Source organism: Chionomys nivalis, chromosome 15 (genome assembly GCF_950005125.1).
Source record: "Chionomys nivalis chromosome 15, mChiNiv1.1, whole genome shotgun sequence".
Classification (NCBI taxonomy): Eukaryota; Metazoa; Chordata; class Mammalia; order Rodentia; family Cricetidae; genus Chionomys; species Chionomys nivalis.
In genome coordinates, this window is record NC_080100.1 from 52,709,004 (window position 1) to 52,728,418 (window position 19,415).

The 19,415-nt window shown below is 45.3% G+C and overlaps 1 protein-coding gene across 2 annotated transcripts in view; it reads left to right on the forward strand.

The window, feature by feature from the left end:
* Positions 1–889: 889 nt before the first annotated feature.
* Positions 890–19,415, forward strand: part of Thbs4 (thrombospondin 4) — a 46,160-nt gene continuing 27,634 nt past the window's right edge. The window contains exons 1-3 of one of the 2 annotated variants that reach the window (XM_057789523.1): positions 890–1,120; positions 4,848–5,051; positions 18,281–18,528. In XM_057789523.1, coding sequence (XP_057645506.1) covers positions 1,033–1,120; positions 4,848–5,051; positions 18,281–18,528 — 540 coding nt within the window. In that variant the 5' untranslated portion in view covers positions 890–1,032. Of the gene's footprint in view, positions 1,121–4,847; positions 5,052–15,404; positions 15,460–18,280; positions 18,529–19,415 lie in introns of those variants that run through there. The other variant, XM_057789524.1, reaches the window with a different exon arrangement.

Consider the following 19,415-nt stretch of genomic DNA (forward strand, 5'->3'; position numbering starts at 1 on the left):
TGCATGGGGAATATTTTTACCACTGCTTTTCAAATGTTTTCCCCCTTAGTTAATCCATGCCATCCTCTGAAGGCTCTGCCTGGGTGGAAGAGAGGCTATTCCGTTGTCCCTTCTCTGTCTTTCTACCCCCATTCCAAGGGGAACCTTAGGGGTGCTGACCCTACGGAGGTGGGTGCACAGCACCTTTGTAAACCGATCTGAACTAAATCATCCAAGAACACAAAGCCACCATCCTAGGCATAGCTGTCTACACGGATGCCTTGAGATTCGTTTATGTCCAATTACCACCATAACCCCACCCCCACCCCCCAAAATAATTTCCACTGGTCATTCTTTGTGTCTCAAAACTTGATGGGGGAAAATCCATCATACCAAGTACTCAAGAAAAGCTTGTAGAAATACACAAAACCAACTGCCCTCTGGACCACGGGAAGCGCGACTGTGGGTGATTCAGCAGACAAGATCAGTTGGAAAAGCAATCAGAGACTTTAGACTCAATTCCAAGTGATGTTTCTCTAGAAAACATAAAAACCAAGGGAGGAAAGAGTAGAGGTGCCCAAGGTTAGGGGAACAGGGTACTGGCCTCCTCCGTTTTGACCCTCTCTGCCCACCCTCTGCACCCTACCCCCTCCTCATCCCTCCCTTTGTCAACACGCCCCAGTGCCCACCCACCCCTTCCCACTGTCCACCTCACTCCAGTTGGGTCTGGTCTCTGCTCCCTCGGTGGCCCCCGCTCCCGGTTCCTGCCGCCCCCGCTCTTCCCGGCAAACGGGGGATCCTGGCCAAGGGGGCCGCCCCGACTCGGTCCTCCCCCCGCCTTCCCCCTTTCCCCTGGGCCGCTGGACCATAAAGCGCGGGCTGCGGCCAGCAGAGCCAAGCAGCCAGCGCCCCACCGACGGCTGCGCACCGCCCCACCCGCCACCTGTGCCGCTCGCTCGCTCGCTCGCTGCCCCAGGCCCGTGGACAGCGCCCTGTCCCGGCAGAGCCACGCCACTGTCGCCCGCACAGCCCTCGGGGAGCAGAAGAGTCACCATGCCGGCCCCACGCGCGGCCGCCTTCCTCCTGCTGCACCTGGTCCTGCAGCAGTGGCAGCGAGCAGGCTCCCAGGCCAGCCCCCAGGGTAAGTGGCTTCCCCAGGTCCCCTCGGCACCTAACCCGCCGCCGTCCCCAGATCGCCTGGGGTGCTGGTTTTGCTAGCACTGCGCTGTCAGCCTGGGTTCCTGCAGCCCCATCACCTCTCAGTTCCTCTTGGGCCCGAATAGAAGTTCATCGTGATTGGAAGTGATGATGAAAGTCTAGAATTTTCTCCATGGGGCCAATTAAACTACAGTTTGGAGGATGCAAACTTATTTTCATCATTTACTGCAGAATGTGGCACACGGTCCCTGATACTCTGGCAGGGGATGAAATCCTAGTTGTCTGCAGACCAGTGTCTGTCTCCTGCAGCACCTTCTCCCTAGTGAGCGTCTGCAGACCAGTGTCTGTCTCCTGCAGCACCTTCTCCCTAGTGAGCGAGCCCCGGCACTAAGGGACTCTCCAGAGCAAAGCAGTTTTGGCCCACTGCTCAGCCACACGCTGTCCTGTGCTTATTCCTTACACTCAAAAGCTAACTTTTTCCCCGCGAGGGAATAGTTTGATTTTTTTTTTTGAGCCTCTTCAGAAAGTGATCTTTTTCTATTAAGAAGTAAAAAAAGAAAAAGAAAAAAAAATCAAGAATTTGACCGTGGATAGCAATAGATTTCAGGCAGAAAGCCCTTACGGTTAAGCAAAATGTCTTATAAAGACCACAAGGAAGAAAGTATCCCATCCAGGACCGATCTTGGGCTCTGCCCTTCTCCTGGCACTGGGGACCCGGGTGGTTTTGCTATGTGTGGACTAAGGAGGAGAAAAGCTGGAAGAAACCACAGGTGGAGTAAAACTATCCTTCCCGAAGCTGAGTGTCCCTGGGCAGGCGGTCTGTGCTCCCCTCGCCCCACCACAGCCGCCACCAGTTCTACTAATAGTCTAACCAGAATCGTGTTCCTGATTTTAGTTGGGGTTAGAATTTTGGAATTCTATGGCCTCAGTACATACACATTGTGTCCTGTTTCTAAGAAGAAGGGAAAGGACATTTTTTAAAAGACACTTTTCAAAAGTTTTCTTTTGAGAGGTTACTTTCTGTTATATAATATTCTGTTATATAAATTTTTGACACGGGAGCACACAACTTTGTGTTAGGTACAGTGTTTGCTTCTTAGACCTAGCAGTTCTGTGGAGACTTGAGTTCAGGCACTGTGACCTAAATTACCCGGTTAACTTAGTTGCTGTAGATGATCTTATTAGGTCAAGTTTCTGGGAGATTCTTTTATAGAGTTATCAAGTCAGTGATCATCAGCTCCACTGGGTAACTCACGAATCTCCGTCTCCCTCTGAGCTGGGCTGCGAGACCTAAATTAGCACGTTTTCAATTTCCATGCTCAATGGAAGCAGTAATTTCTCCTCTAACGGCAGAGGCTTGTGCCTGGACCCGGTGCTTTTGCTGAAGTATAATGGCATTAACAGGAAATGGTAGCATCTCATTTCCTTCTCAGAACACTCTCTAAAGTCATTACTAAGCCCAGCTCAGCCTCTGGAGAGCGCAGCAAATGGATCCGATGAGCCACACAGATTGAAGCGCTCGAGTTTAGAGCCTGTTAAATCACGGGTCTGACCAAACTCAGAGCCAGACCCTAGCACCAGGCGTTTGGTTTGGAATGTAGTTCTCACACTTTGAATCTATGTGTCTTTCTTGAAGATGCCTTTTCTGGGATGGAGTTTTCAAACACTTTATTTCAGCCTTATCTCCCGCTGGTGGGAGTGATGAGTTTTCAATTCTTTAGAAATTAAAAGCCCTGATTCCCCCTTTTAAAATACATAGTCAGCAACTCTTTTCATAGTTTGGGGAAGGGGGCACTATAAGTGTCCATGAGGTATTTTACTTTCCAACACTGGTATACGAGGACTTCTGAGGAAAAGAAACAGTATAGATCCACCTTGAAAACAAATTATCTACTAGAAAGAATAGATATTCTTGAGTAGCTAGAGTTTTTCCTGTTTGCCTTAGACATTTTATTCATTTTTTAGTACAAAGCAATACTTGTTTATTGTAAAAAAAAATTTTTTTACCAGAATAGCAAGAAAATAAAGAAACAAAAGGCTTTTTAAGGCCTAGAAATAGCTACTTTTAATGTGAAGATATTGTTAAATCATCTTTTGTTTCAAATCTTTGTCTAAACAAATAAATTACTAAATATAGCATGTTGTACATATATATAATTTCGTGACTTTTTAAACTTTATCATGAACATTTTTATATCTGCATGAATTGACCTACATTTCAAAAGTGTGGACTCAAATTAATTTAGTCAGTTTTGCAATATAAGACACTAAGCATTGTCTCTGGTATGTTGGTATTGTACTTAGTATCTTACTGGACAGTTGAAGTGGCAGGAATGGCACCGCCATTGCTTTAACAATAGAATCCTCCATTCTGTTCTTAGGACATTGATGTTTTCATAGCAAAGCGCTCATCCAGGAGAGCCTCAGGATCCCCAGCCCTGCTCACTCTAGCTCCACCTAATGCCTTCCACAGCAATGGGAAATCACCAGCAATGGGAAATACCTAAGTCCCTTACTGCCCTATCTATTATTCCATTCCAATAATTCCTTTAAGAAGACTTGCTGAATCAAGGGACATTTGTGATATTGTTATTTAAACTTCCTCCAGAACGCTTATACTGATTTGGCCTGAAGACACGGAACAGTGATAGAGAAGAGCTTGCCTTCCACGTGTGAGGCCCTGGGCTTTTACGGATTTAAACCTTACTGAGCAGACCGTGAAAGAACACCCAGACCTCTCACCTCCAGTGTTAGGCATTGCTGTATTCTTCATTTGTCCAATCTGATAGCAAAGTAGTGTTATTTAAATCAGCAACCCCTTCATCACTAAATGAGCACATGGACACTTGTTTATATAGGTAAGCCATTTGTGATTCTTTTTCTGTAAATCTTTCAGATATGTTAGAGCTCTTTATAAGTCATCAATGTGACTTTTTTAGCAATTAGATTATGGACGTACATCCTCACACTTCAGCTTTTGCCAGAAAGTGCTGCCTACTGATGAAAAGCAATTTGCAGCTGTGCAAATGCAGATATTACTTTTGTAGACCAACTACATCCCTCTGGATACAGTTGAGGCAAATCACCACACTCACATCACTTTGTTTTGTTACTTCAGTGTTTTTATTTTATTTATTATTATTTTTTTAAGCAGGAATATCAGGGAACTGTGCAGGCTCTCACAAAAGCGACAAGTCATTTTGTGGTACTTTCTACCACCACACGCATGCTCTCTGCCTCTTTCCTGTTGTTTGTCATGGACCCAGAAAATACAATTGGCTCTGGTCCAACAGGTCCGTAAAGACCCCCATAAGTACTATTCACTGCTTGAGGGCGCAAGAGAAACACTGAGCTGGCTGCTCTCCTTTGTCCCCCTCCTGCTTTAAGCCCTTAGTACTTTCCCTCCTAGTGGGCATTTTCAGAGTCACTTGTTCAACCAAATCCAATTTGGGGCTTACAAATCAAGTCTTTAGGGCTATGGCAAGTCATAAATACTGCGCTGTATTTCTTCTGTCTCAAATGCCTGCCACTGTTAAAGACAAAGAAGAATTGGTTCATTGGGAATGTGGGGGGGGGGGGGAAGCAGTGACATCACTTCAGGTTATTTTGTAATTTATTGTCAAATGTTCCCCCACCAATCAAAAACGACCAGAGTGTTTGTCCCAAAGTTGGTCTTGCCCTGACCACCTGCTTTCCGCTCTTCTCTCTAGTCTTTGACCTTCTGCCATCCTCCAGCCAGAGGCTGAACCCAGGGGCCCTGCAGCCAATCTTAACAGATCCTACCCTGCACGAAATCTACCTGATCTCCACCTTCAAGCTGCAGAGTAAAAGCTCAGCCACCATCTTTGGCCTCTACTCCTCAAGCGACAACAGCAAATACTTCGAATTCACTGTGATGGGACGCTTGAACAAAGGTAAGCCAACCTTCAGTATTCTCATGACATGCACCTCCCGCCAACCTGCAGGATTTTTGTGACATGCGCCTCCCAGTCCAGGATTTAAGGTCTGCTTTCTTTAAGATGGCTCCTGTTACTCAATTCCTTTTTGATGTTATAGACTTCTTATGGGACACTTACCTTATGTAGGTGGTTGAGAGAGCAAAATGTAGAATTGCCTGTGGCCAATATACCTCTTTTATTATCATATTACATGCATAGTAGGTTTTATTATGGCATTAACATACAGGTGTGGAATGTGTTTTCATTGTAGTCGCCACTGCATTGCCCTCTCTTGTCTCTTCCCACTCCGCTGGTTCCCTTCCTCTTCCCAGTGAGTCTTCCTTTTGCTTCTATGATTTGAATGTAGTAAGAGGCAGCTTGTTCATCCTTGGCTGCCCAGAATCGAAATAATCACACAGAAACTGTATTAATTAAATCTCTGTTTGGCCCATTAGCTCTAGCTTTTAATTGGCTAACTCTTACATATTAATTTAACTCATCTCCATTAATCTGTGTATCAGCATGTGGCTGTGGCTTACTGGCTAAAGTTCCGGCATCTGTCTCCAGCGGGGCTACATGGCATCTCTCTGACCCTGCCTCCTTTCTCCCAGCATTCACTTTAGTTTTCCCCCCTAGCTCTGTTCTTTGGCCCTATCATAAGCCAAGACAATTTCCTTATTCATTAACCAATAAAAGCAACACATAGGCAGAAGGACCTCCCACACCATTTGAGGGGGTTGTTTGTTATAAGCCAAAGCATTTAATTAGAATTAGTTACAGGAGCACAGGTGATGGGGTTATTTAGAGGAGCATGGGAAACTTGCCAGTGGCTACCCCACTGAAGAAGATGTCACTCCTTCCTCCAGCTACCACTAGATCTAACCACCTAGAGATCCCTGGTGAAGTGTTGGATCTTTGTGAACCCTTCTCCAGCCTATGGCAGAGTATTGAGAGACTCAGTTTTGTGCAGATCTTATTAAAGTAATCACAGCTACCAAGAGTGTAAAAGTCCAGCAACCCTGCCACACCTGGGGATAGCATTACACAGTACCCCACCCCTTTGTAGTAGGAGCTGCAGGCTGCGTTCCTGCCACCCAGCTCCCGGCTGCCTAGGTAGCTTATGCCCCAAAATAACAACACACAAATGTATTCTTTTAAATACTGCCTGGCCCATTATATCTAGCCTCTTCTTGGCTAATTCTCACATATTAATTTAGCCCATTTCTAATAATCTGTGTAGCACCACGAGGTGCGCTTACCGGGAAAGATTCAGCATGTCTGACCTGGTGGCTGGCTGCATCGCGTCTGCCCTGGAGAGCAGAGGCATGGTGTCTGCCTCACTTCCTCTTCCTCCCAGCATTCTGTTCTGTTTACTCCACCCACCTATGTTCTAACCTATCAGGCCAAGCAGTTTCTTTATTAATTAACCAATGAAAGCAGTGGATATATGACACTCTCACATCACCCCTTCCTGTGACAATAGCATTATTTCTGTCCCCACCCCTCGCTCACTTGCTCACTCACTACGAAGATGCCCGATGACATGGTTCCATCCCCATGTTATTCCGAATCCAGTTCAGAAACAGATGAGATCAGAACAATTCCCCCATGGTCTTTATCATCCTCGGCTGTAACTGGTGTGTAGAGTGGGTAGTTTAAACAACACTTATTTATTTCTCATGGTTCTAGATCCTGAAGTCTCAGGTCCAGTTCCTTGTCTTCACAAGGTGGAAACAGTGCAAACTCTCCCATGTCTCTTCTTGTAACTGCATGACTACTGTAATGGGGTCCCACCCTCTGGACCTGACCCCAACTTATTAACTCCCAGTCTCCACCTCTGAACACCATTTTATTGGGATAAAGACTTAGCGGACTAAGGTGAGACCGCCTCACTGTTCCTGCGTTCCCTCAGATGCCATGACGGAAGAGATGTCACTCATATGGTGGAGGGAGCGCTTTTCCGGCCTTACAGAAGCCCGCACACCTCAACCAACAGGGAAGAACGAGCAGTTAGCCTGACTGACCTCAGTGCACACGAGCCTCTCACTCCTGTCTGTCATGTTCACTAAGAAATGGCTCCCAAAAGGAAAAGGTCGTGGGCTTTTACCTTCTTCCTTTCCACTCATGCCCTGGGGACAACACCTGTCCCTGTTTATCAAGGAATGTGACAGACGCATATTTTGCTGCTTTGTGTATTTCTTAAACAGGAGGGTCTGGGTTTTATATTTATTGCAGCTTTTTTTTTTATTATCAACTCGACCCTCCCTAGTGTTTAAGAGTGTCTCTCAGATGTGCCCATGCCCGAGCTCCCAGACCTGCAGGTGGAGAGGGGACAGCCTTTGCTTGCCCAGACTGGAGGAACTAAAGCAGAAGGGGATGGGCTGGAGTCACCCTTTCCTTTAAGCCACGTTCTTACTTCCCTCCTCCCTCCTCCCTCTTTCCTCCTCCCTCCTCCCTCTTCCCTCCTCCCTCCTCCTGCTGGCTTTCCTGATCTATCCCTGGGTGAGTCTCAGGGTGATGTGAGGTTTCAGGTAACAGAGTCTGGTATACAACCAACAGATAAGTCAGCTGTTCCCACTCTTTTTCCCTGGCCCTTCCATGTTAAGAGGTAACTTAGAACACCCCCCATGCCCTCTCTGCCTCCCGTGAGCCAGCCCCGCCTGCCTCACATCTATTGAACTGGCTTCTGGCTTTCCCGCTATCTCTGGTGCACTGGGAAGACCTTCATTCTTGCTCAGTCCAGCAGAAGGAAAACTGCTCTTAGCTTCGCCACTCACTGCAGCTCCTTCCCTGTTTCTAAGATGGCTGGTCTGTGCGGACTATCATGCCAGGATCACAGGAAGCCATCTCTCCTGAATTGCCTTTTCCGATTTACCCTCGAAGCCAAAATAACACTAGATCTCTGGCCTGTGGAGAAATTAGAGAAGGGCTTGTTACTGTTTCCTCTGAAGAGAGAGCAGTGGTGCCGTGCAGCTAAAGTACCGCTAGAGCCCTGGCATGTATAGAAATGAGCAGAGGGCTTAGTACTCTTTCCTCTGCGGAGACTCCGGCGATGCCATGCATCTATAAGTTCCAGATGATCAACATTTTAGGGAAAAGATGAGATCGTTGATTAAAACCTCCTCTTAATTTATTTTCCAGTGCTGCAGATTGAGCCTAAGGTCTCACTATGCTAAGCAGGCACTGTACCAATAAACTCCCTTCCCAGCCCACTTCTTACAGTGAGGATATTAAATGCTCCTTAGAGGCCCATAGGTTAGTTAAGGCATTGTGTCCCTGGGAGAGTATTACATGGGGCTGAGGAAGTTGGATCACTGGGGGCATTTCCTTGAAGGGAACTGAGTCCCCCCAGTCCAAGGAGAAGAGGTGGCGTGTGATTATGACTTCTCGTTGAAGCTTATGATGGCAGCCTTGCTGACCTGGTTTATAGACTCATGGTAGAACAATCTCCCTGCATGCTGGTTGCCAGGCATACCTCGACTGGCTGAGGCTCAGCTGGACACCCTTTCGGTAGGTTTTCAAAGAAAACAGTACCACATCGGAAGAAATCCAAACGTATTTCTTCTGAGTTAAACCATCTGAGTAGGAAATAAAGCCCCTCCCTCTAGTGAGTGTAAGATGGGCGGGAAGACAGCTGCACAGACGGTATTGACAAGAACAGGACGAGGCCCTCGGCTCCCAGATGAGCTCCCAGAAGAAACTGGAGTGTGATGACTGCAGAAGAGCTTGCCGGTGAGCGCTCCGCCTCAGTTTGCCCCTCTGCAAGTCACCCCACACATTGCCATTTCATTACTGCTCACGAAACAGTTCGGGTCAAGGTATACCCAACCACAGAGACCTGCCGTGCCCCCTTCTTATCCAGGCTGTACACTATAGAGTCAAAACATAACCCTGGACTGTGCTTCCTAATTTGTGCTTCATTATGGGATTCTCCACAGCCCGTGCTTCAGCGAGGAGCAGCCGTTCCTCTCTGGGTCCACTCATGCATCTTCCTTCCTCCGCCCTTTGTCCTTGCCCTCTGCCCTCCCCATTACACATCCTGCACCATCTCCCAGTACCAAAATCCTACTATTGAAGACCCCTAAACCATCTTGTGGATTTCCTTTTATGATTTTATGCTTTCTGGCCAAGAGAAGTACCGATTGTACTCTGATTAGTACTTTACTTGCTTGCAAGTCTCTCCAGTAGGCTAGGAGCTCTTCCTCAGCAGAGGTGAGACATCCCTTACCCTGTTTCTGTACTAATATGTCCACTTGTATATATTAAAGCAGGGCCAGGATGGTAAAACTGACTCCATATGTGCAAGTTAAGTAAAATAAGTGGCCACACTCCATTTTGTGGAAATTATGGAATTACGGTGTCTGGTACATGCACATTGCTCGGAAAGAGTTCTATAATGAATGCATGTTGGAGAACTTTTGCATACAAGAAGATACAGTAGTGTATCTGGTAAAAAATGATCTGTCAAATTCTTAATAGTACAGGTGGTACGATATTTATATAAATGACTATTTTACAGAAAACACATGCTTCGATATTTTTGAAACCATTCTAGTATCTGGCATGGAGACAACTTTCTTGTTAGCATCCCAGATTTGAGTCCTGGTTAAAAATCCTGCCAGCTGGTCACCATGAGCACATCTGTGAATCTGTCAGCACAGCTCTTATCTCTCCAGTGAGGGTGATAATAGTCATCTCAAAGTGACCCCCAAAATGGAAGTGCGTACTGAACCCCATTAGCCTATGGGGGTCAATGAAAAACTTCTGGTTCTTAAATAGGGATGGATGGATGGATGGATGGATGGATGGATGGATGGATGGATGGGACAGATGTCTGCTCTTCAGCCATCCATCTTCCAAAGACAATGCCTTGCCTTGCTGATAACTTTTCCTGTGAGAAAAAGACAATGGGAAGAATTGTTCCCTTGCTCTTCATTTGGTTCTTAGCAAAAGCAACTCAGTGGTGTTGAAATGAGGAATACCCCAGGAAGTTGCTACCATGACTGCAGGCAGTCCCTCTTCAGTCTGAGGATAGGAAGTAGCCAGTGGCTCAGATTAGAGGTTCTGACACCTGCAGGCTAAAGACGAGTATAGTTTGAGGGAGGTAGGAGAACCTCAGAAACCAGCATTCCAGACCCAGTAACGAACAGGGGCGAAAGGGAAGTCTCGACACTAACGGTAAGTGCTGTGGACTCACCACAATGTGCCAAGGTTGGAAAAGGCCCAGCACTCATTTTCCGTTTTACATTCCAAAACATGCCTGCGCTCAGTTTCAACATGGTCACATGCAAAAGGCGAAATTCTTTTTAAAAACCTTTACAAAATTAAATAGAATATAGAACAGTTTTAACATGATCACATACAAAAGGCGAAAGCCTTTTTAAAAACCTTTACAAAATTAAGTAGTTAGAACATAGAAGGCTAAAAGCTAGTTGAGCTGATGTTATTGATTTGCACATTGAGTAATAAAGGCAGTATTTGTGATGTGTTCAGAGTGAAGAAGAAGGAAGGAATAAGCTCACTCCTGAGTAACATGATCAAGATTAACAGATGTCTGAGATTAGCTGAGGTTGGCTTTCTTTCTTCTGCCTTACCCAGCAGAAGAAACGTTCTTCAAACAGTCAAGAATAGTTAAAACTGTTTAAACAAACAAAAAATACACAACAACCTCAAATCTGGACATGCTGGTGCATACCAACAATACAACAATGTTCTGTAAGTGAAGAAGAGAGGATCAAAAGTTCAAAGCCAGCATAGGCTCCAGAGTGAGTCCAAGGCTAGCCTGGGCAACTTAGTGAAACTCTGTCTCAAAATAAAAAGTAAAAAAGAGGGCTGAAGATGACACGGTGGAACGCTTGCCTAGTCTGGTCTCAGTCCTCAGCGCCAACCAATCAACAAACAAGATTCAGAGAAAGGGGAACGATTGCCCCAGCTGTGTTCCCACCGCTGTGTGCTCACTGATGACCCCACAGGGATCCAATGCATTACTGATGGTCACACAGGTAGCCCTGTTTAAACTACAGGAGTCACAAAACAAAACAAAACTCATGAATCTGGAAAAGGAACCGGAGGTGATAAGCGATGTTGATAGGACCAGGATGGAGGTAAAAATGAGGGGGGCAGCAATCAGAATACGTGTGTGCACTGAGTTCTCAGCAGAGTACCAGTCTCTCAGTGAACTTAGTTGTCCATGTCCAGGTGGATTACATATTGGGATGCAGTTACTGTTGCTAACATAGAGGAGTCATAGGAAGCAGACAGGCATAGAGAAGAAGATCCTGAAAGCCTCAGAATGAGGAGCTTTAGAACAAATCCATTAAGTTTTATATTATTATTATTCATGTACTTGAGGGTTGCCTGGAAAATAAGTCTGGGGTTTTAGAATACAAAATAAGGGTGGTAAGACTAAGATGCGGCGAGCTTTCTCTTCTTCCCAACAATTCCCAAGGTTTGCAACGACGTGCTATGAGGATGAAGTACTCTGAAAAAAGTTTCATGACTTCCCTCATTTTCTTTTCCAAGTGATTGGAAACTGAATATGCTAGCGGACAGGTAGGGTTAGATAAGTCACTTTGCAGCCAAGTATTAACAGTGTCTTAACTGGCCATAGTGTTTCATTGTGTTTACACTTAGCACAAAGCAGGGAAGCAGAATCGAACACATCGAATGTTATCAACATTTGGAAGATGGCTCAGTGGGCCACAGCCAATCAGATTAAATTGATTTAAGTACAACTGTAAATCTATTCTCTAGGAGTGAGCAGTGAATTGCAGACTGCAGAACCCGGGAGAGCTGACCATAGAGTCCTAGGCGACAACACTGAGCCAGTGCTCAACGCCATGCTGGATGCATGGGAGAGGTGCAAAAATATTTGCTGAGCGAAGGATCTGTCAGATACCGTGATGCAACTATTTTAAATTTTCTTTCTTTATTATTTTATGCACGAGTGTTTTGCTTGTATGCATGTCTGTATACAACATGCATGTCTAGTGCCCATGAAGGCCAAAAGAGGGAGTTGGATTCCTGAAACTAGAGTTATAGAGCTTTGTGACCTGCCATGTGGGTGCTGGGAATTGAACCCAGGTCTTCTGGAGGAGCAGCCAGTTCTCTAGACCTGTGACTGCTTTCAAAAGGCTCTTTAAGATTTTGGTTTTCATTAATGCATCAACAGAGCCACATCTACGCCACTGCATCTCATCTTGGATACTGTTCAATCAGAGCCTCCCTCAAGAAGGGAGGGACACATTTGGGACACACCTCCTACACACACACACAGACACACATACCTCCAACACACACACACTTTTTAAAATCACATCCAAGTTGAAAAGTTAAAGGAAATAAAAAAAATAAAATAAAGGAGCATACAAAAGACAGGAGAGATGTGGAAGTGTTTGAAGAAATCGTTTGACATGGGGAAAGGCTAACCCTGTTCTGGCCCTGAAAAGTAAGATTAGAACCCACTGGGTGGGACTTTATGTGCACTGTTCTGGGAAGATCATGACAAGCTCTCCAAAAGGTACATGCATTTCTCTAGGACGTGATGAGTTCCCTGTGGCCAGAACAGAGCCGGTGGCAGCTGCGCTTTTGTTGAAGGGATTTGTGAAGGGAGATGCATTAAGTGGATGAGCTGTCCTGTTAATATTCTGAGATTATGCAAAATCTAGGAAAGCTCCAGGGTGCTGAAGAAATTGCTTTGTAAGTGTCCTAGAGCATGACCTTTGGGCTCCGTGCCCCTCGCAACTTTGTCACTGACAACACATCGCTACTATGACGGCTCCATAACCTTTCTAAACGACTCCTTCCCCCAGGGCTTTGATGATTTCTGTGCCTCCCTTCACTGCTGTTTTCTCCAACTTCTCCCTCCACCCATCCTCTGTAAACCTTACATACGTGAAAACCATTACAGGACCCTTGTGAAACAGGGCTACATTTACCCTGGTCCCCCAGAGGATTATTAGAAAAAAGCTGCTTGGCAATTTCCTTTCGTATGGGGCACCAAAGTATGGGAGTGACCATGACCTAGTACATAACCCATAAAAGTAAATCAGTAAAGACAGACAGAGTTCCTCCATCGAGGACACTGATATCAAGGAGGCCTTTTAAAATGTATAATGACTTTAAACGATGACCCAAGCTAGCAATGATGCTTTTCATCTGAAACTTTAAAGTACTGAAGAGTAAAGTCATTTGTCGTAATGCCACCTCCCTGAGTGCCTGCAGGCAGATTCCTCTCAATCCTCTACCCAGGCCAACAAAATACTATCACTTCTAGGATTTTACAGCCGGCACCCTGCCTCATTACTTTAAAAGTCAGCACGCTATAACATTTTTCTTACTACAAGGTCCATTTCTCCAAAAGCACTTTTTTGAGCATTCCTTCCCAATGTAGCAGAACCTCATATCCTTCCCTCTTAGATTTGGTTCGATGGTTTTGTTTTCCTTAAAAGTCACCGAAATGGCATCTAATCAGTTTCGGCAGTTTGGGTGCGGTGCCGCTTGGTACACAGGCAAGCAAACATAGCTCTGTGCCATCAGCTCAGGCCCCAGACTGTGAAGGACACACACAGGCTAAGCTTAGAGAGAAACTTCCTCCATGTTTTTTAAAAAGTGTGATTGTGGGTGACGATAACAGACAGCTGCATGGTTCCTTTTGGATACAGGGAACATGAGGAGGAAACAGACCTGGCAATGTGGAAAGAAATTAAGGCGATGGTCAGGCTGGGACCTGTCCTCGAATAAAGAGTTTAGAATTAATCAGAAACCACTAGAGAGCCAGGTGGTGGTGGCGCACGCCTTTAATCCCAGAACTCGGGAGGCAGAGGCAGGTGAATCTCTGTGAATTCAAGGCCAGTGTGGTCTACAGAGTGAGTTCCAGGACAGGCTCCAAAGCTACAGAGAAACCCTGTCTCAACAAATGAAAACAAAACAAAACAAAATAAAACAACAAAAACCCCTCGGGAGCTACTGAAGGCGTTCACCTGCTCATCCCTGTGCTTGCTTTAAACAGGCAAGAGCTGGGCTGGAGAGACGGCTCAGTGGTTAAGAGCACTCCTTCTCATAGAGGCCCTGGAATCCCTTCTCAGCATCCAACTGGCAGCTCACAACCATCCCTAGCTGAAGTTCCAGGATATCTGGCACCCTCTTCTGACCCCTGCCTGCGCCACGCACAAATACAGAGCACATAGCATACATCTGTGCAAAACCTTCACACATATATAAGTAAATGCAAACTATTATACATACAAAGAGGCAAGGATGGGATCAGAACATCTTATAGAAAACTCTGGCTTCCCATCCCAAAACTATACAAAAAGGACCAACGACGAGAGGGTGAGCCAGAGGCCTAAGAGAGGAAATCAGAGAAGCAGCAGAGGGAGGCAGAGGTCACTTGCCACAGGGACATCTGCCTGCAGCTCCCAAGTCAACCTGGCTGTCTTTTGTATCAGGGAGCAGGATTAGTGGAACACCAAGACAGTGTTCTGAGCATGGGAACCGATGGCTCTGCAGCTGGAGAAACAGAACTATACACACAGGGAGCTTTCCCTGGAGTGCTGACCTGGCAGAGGTGTGGTGTTCCGGTGTCAGGGGCTGGCTTCCGCATGCCGGGAGCTCTGAGAAGAGGGAGCATGTGTGCTCTCTGCCTCTGGGAGATCACCCACCCAGAGGCTGCGGGGTCTCTGTGACTGCTGAGGACAAGCTGACTTTCCCAGCAGGTACCTGACTGTCTTCTGGGGTGGGCTAAGGACTCAGAGGATATCATATAAAAACATGGAGGCAGTGAAGTAAGGAGTTTGCCATAAAAGAGAAAAATGAAAGCCATAAGAGAAACCAAAATTATTGGATCAAGAATGAAGAACGGTAAACATCAAGGCACTTGATAATTTTTCTAACAGACACTGTGAAAGTTTCAACACACACACACACACACACCTCCTCTCCCCCTTTGTCACAAGTCTTAGGCACTTGAGGGAATGTGTCATTTGGGAGACTTGATTGCATAGTCACAGAAACACAAGGCCGAATACAGCACTTTTTCAGGAGGGACTGGGCACACAGGCAGGGCTTGCTGTGGGCTAGGACTGGGAAGGGCCACTCTGTCAGCTTTTATTTGTGTGGAAAGCTTTAAATGACGTCATTTGATTGTTCTTTGAAAGTTCATATTGACAGCCTTTACCCCACTGGGTACTGTTTATAAAACTCCTCTCAACTATTCAGTTGGGAAAATAAACCATGACCCACGTGCTGTGCAAAGGTCTGTTAAGAGTGGTGTTGTGCCTAAGCACTGTTTCCTTGGAAATCCAAACAGATCTTACTTTGGGGAGGAAAACCGGGAGTGCTTGTTTTACTCTGTGTCTTAAACGCAAGCCTATGCTCTTAACCTGTGAGTACGGGGAGAAGTAGTCATTCTACCGAGAACCTGTTGGCTAAAACTGTGTATGACCTAATTCAAGTTTAATAGACAAATGGCATTTTTATGGGCTTGTAAAACACCAGGTATTTGCAAACTGCTCTAAGCAGTGAAGTAATTGAAGTCTGAAAAAAATCTAAGTGGTGCTTATGTTTGCTCTTCCTCTCTTAGCTACCGTACGTCTCCGACTCCCAGCGGTGCAGCCATTATCTTCAACTAGTCTGTGGTACTGTAAATAGGAAATAAAGAGGTGAAGATTCTGTTGCATCCGAGATTAGAAGTAAATCTTCGTTCTTTTCCCAGGGGCAGTGACTCAAACTCTGGAGAAAGGAAAGAGACCATAGGAAAAGGGAGGGAGACTCACTCCCCATGTGCGGTCATCGGCTTCTGTCTTCTCGGACCATGTTTGTTGCTTTTATTAAGTCTTATCAATACTTCCGGGAACTTAGCATTGAGCTACCACAGAAGGTGAAGGTCTTCTCCGACAGGAAGCACACACAGTGCTGACCACACGGATGTAAGAAAAGCTCTGTCACACCCCTGCGTGGCATCTGTCTGTCACAGAACGTGATGCCAGTTCTGTCCCTTTCCCCACACAGTTGTCAGATGAAAAAGCAAAGCTAGCAGAGTTCCAGGGAGGTCAGACATTGAACCTGGAAAATATAATGCGGGCACATATCGTTTCCCTTGGCAACATGGCAACATCGTAGTTCGTTGGCTACCTGGCCTCCGTGACAGCTCTGAGTTGGCATCTCCAGGCTTCTGAACAGACACTTAGGGAAGACACTCCGAGTTCCTTCCCACAGATCACAGGGATCAATAGCACAAGGGACTGAGATGTGTGTACTAGCTTCTAGTTTCCACTTTTAATACAAATGTATTACATTTTGGGATGTGTGTATGTGTGTGTGCACATGCATGTGCACACACTCCACAGCCTGGGTCCTCAGGTTGTCAGCAGTGTGTGTCTTTACCAGCTGACCCATCCTGTCGGCCCCACTTTCATGTTTTTTTTTTTTCTTAAATCTGAATAGTGGATATTTCTTGTAGAAAACTTAGGTACTGAAAATGAACAAAAAAGAAAAAAATTCATGAGACACTCTGAAATTATGCAACTAGCACTGACAATTTTCTCTGGAATGATGCATTTATATACATATATATGCATTTATATATATATATACATTTTCTGAAAGATGATATACTTTCAGCTTCCCTTTGTTTTTTATTCAATAAAATACCAAGAACATCTTTTTATTCTTTTTGTATAAAACTTTTATTTTTTTACAAAGATTTACTTTTATTTGCTGCGTTTATCTGTATGGATGTGCACCATATGTGTGCCTGGCATTCACAAAGTTCAGAAGAGGACACTGAATTCAGAGCTAGAATTACAGAGAATCATGAATTGGCATTTGGGTGCTGGGAACCCAAACCGGTGCTAACCACTGAGCCATCTGCCCAGCTCCGGAACTGTCTCACAGGGACTTGGTTTAGGGTTGTGCTTCAATCTAAGGAGCCCACCGTTCTCAGATGCACATGCTGTGCAAAGTGTTCATTAACAGAAAGATTTTAAATGAATATTATTTAGCATTTTTACTACATTACATCATTTATTGTGTGTGCTCATGCATGTACATCAGCTGTGCTCATCAAAGCTGGAAAATAATTTTAACAATTGGTTCTCCACTTTGATAATACAAGTCATCAGTCTTGGCAACAAGAATGCGTATCCACTGAGTCGTCTCTATGGCCCTGAAATGAATGTTCTTTCCTTTTTAAAATATTGGTTTGAATTTAATTTTAGTTCTCTCTCTCTCTCTCCCTCTCTCTCTCTCTCTCTCTCTCTCTCTCTCTCCCCCGCTCTGTGTGTGTGTGTGTGTGTGTGTGCGCACGCGCGCACCTGGAATTATCTTGGCAGGCTCATCAAGATCTTGGAAACAAATCATTTTAGTCTTTCTAGCAAAACTCATGCAGCAAGTCCCACTCACAAAAGGTTGGCTTTGAGGACCAGATTTCAGCTCAGGTCCTAGCATATTCAAGACAACAATGGAAAACAAAAACGCAAAGCTGAAAGCCAGAAATTTTTAATTCTTTAGTCAGTGCATAGTAAGATGGATAGCTCTGCGTTTGGGAGAACAGAAAGGAAGGTCACGGTGGTGAGTCTCTGTTTTCTAGACTGTTGGGGATGGGTTGCTGAGGGGCAATCCTACATCTAAAGTGTGATGTGAGACACACTTGCAAAGCCCTAGCTGCGCCCTGAAACACACGGCGCTGGGGCTCGGATCTCAGTCCTGCCGCTTACACTGACCTGAGCAAGCACCTTCACTTATCTCAGCTTCGCTCGCTGCCCCCAATGCTTCTTCTAGTCTCATAGGGTTGCCCTACGCCATCACAGCAGCTGAGAACAGCACGCATTGTCCTGAAATGCTCGTGGGTACTTGTGCTTGGTGAGTTACTGAATGCAGACCTCTAGGAACGTTCGCGAATTTTATCTGACTTTACGATGGGGGAAGGCTCTGTCTATTCATTAAAGTTGTGGTGTTTATTTTTGGATTTGCTTGCACCCCCTGTTTTTCCATCCTCGCCAACCCACCCCCCCCCCAGAAGGAAGGACGGTCACCTGATGGTACCGCACCGTGCCAAGGAGAGCGCCTGGCACACAAAGGTGGTAACTTAGTATTTGCAGTTACCACCCACATTCTGTCCAGTGGTCCAGCCCTCTGACCAGAAGGTCAGTTAACCAGAACCGCCTCCCTTCCTCTCATCGTGTCTTTGCTTGTTTTGGCTCCAGCCATCCTCCGCTACCTGAAGAACGATGGGAAGATCCATTTGGTGGTTTTCAACAACTTGCAGCTGGCTGACGGGAGGCGCCACAGGATCCTCCTGAGACTGAGCAATTTGCAGAGAGAGGCCGGCTCCGTAGAACTCTACCTAGACTGCACCCAGGTGGATTCCGTGCGCGGGCTCCCCAGAGCATTTTCCGGCCTTGCCCGGAACCCCGAGTCCATTGAACTGAGAACATTCCAGAGGAAGCCACAGGTAGGAACCCACAAATTACTCTCCAAGGTGGAAAATGGGCTTCCATGGCCCCAGGTACAAAGGCCTGTGGCAAGGAAGCCATATCAGCTCATGGCTGCTGGCCCAATGCTATATATTAGTCACTTGTGGAATTGCAAAACATTTGTTAGCTAGCCCCACCCCCGAGAAAAATGAAATCAGAGCCTGAAGTTCTGGTGCCTAGGCATTAGTATTTTTTAAAAACTCGTATTTAATAGGAAGTCAAAATTGAGAGCTTCTGTGTCTGGTGAAATAAGTAGATTGTTTGGAAATGGCTTTTCAAACAACTGTAAAATTTAACAGGAGTAGCAAAAATTAACTAAATTATCTTTGTCTAATAGAATCATGTATTTTCATTCCTTTTTAAAGTTATTATTTATTATTTTGATGCAAATAACCAGGAATGGTTGAGAATTACCAAGCACAAGAAACATCTTTCTTTCCACAGATATTGGCAAACCTTTTGCTAACAAAGATTAGCTTAATGATGTTCAATGAAGTCTCAAAAAACTCACCAACTCTGTCTTCTGTTTCATGCCATGTTGGTGGCAGTTTTCAGTTGTCCTAACACCAAGCCTGCTATAGAAATTGTCACTTTTTTCATTTTTTATTGTACGTATGTATACATGATTATGTAATATGTATATATGTGTGTAATATGTATATTATGTGTGTATATATATGTATGTGTATTATGTGTGCATATATGTATGTGTATTATATATGTATATATGTATTGTATGTGTGTATTATGTATGTGTATATGTATTTAGCTGTGAGATGCTTTGATTCCTATAAAGAACTGGTGGCCATTTTTTGTCCTTTGTGATGGTTTAGATCTGGTCACATTTCTTGATCTGCTAGAGGAA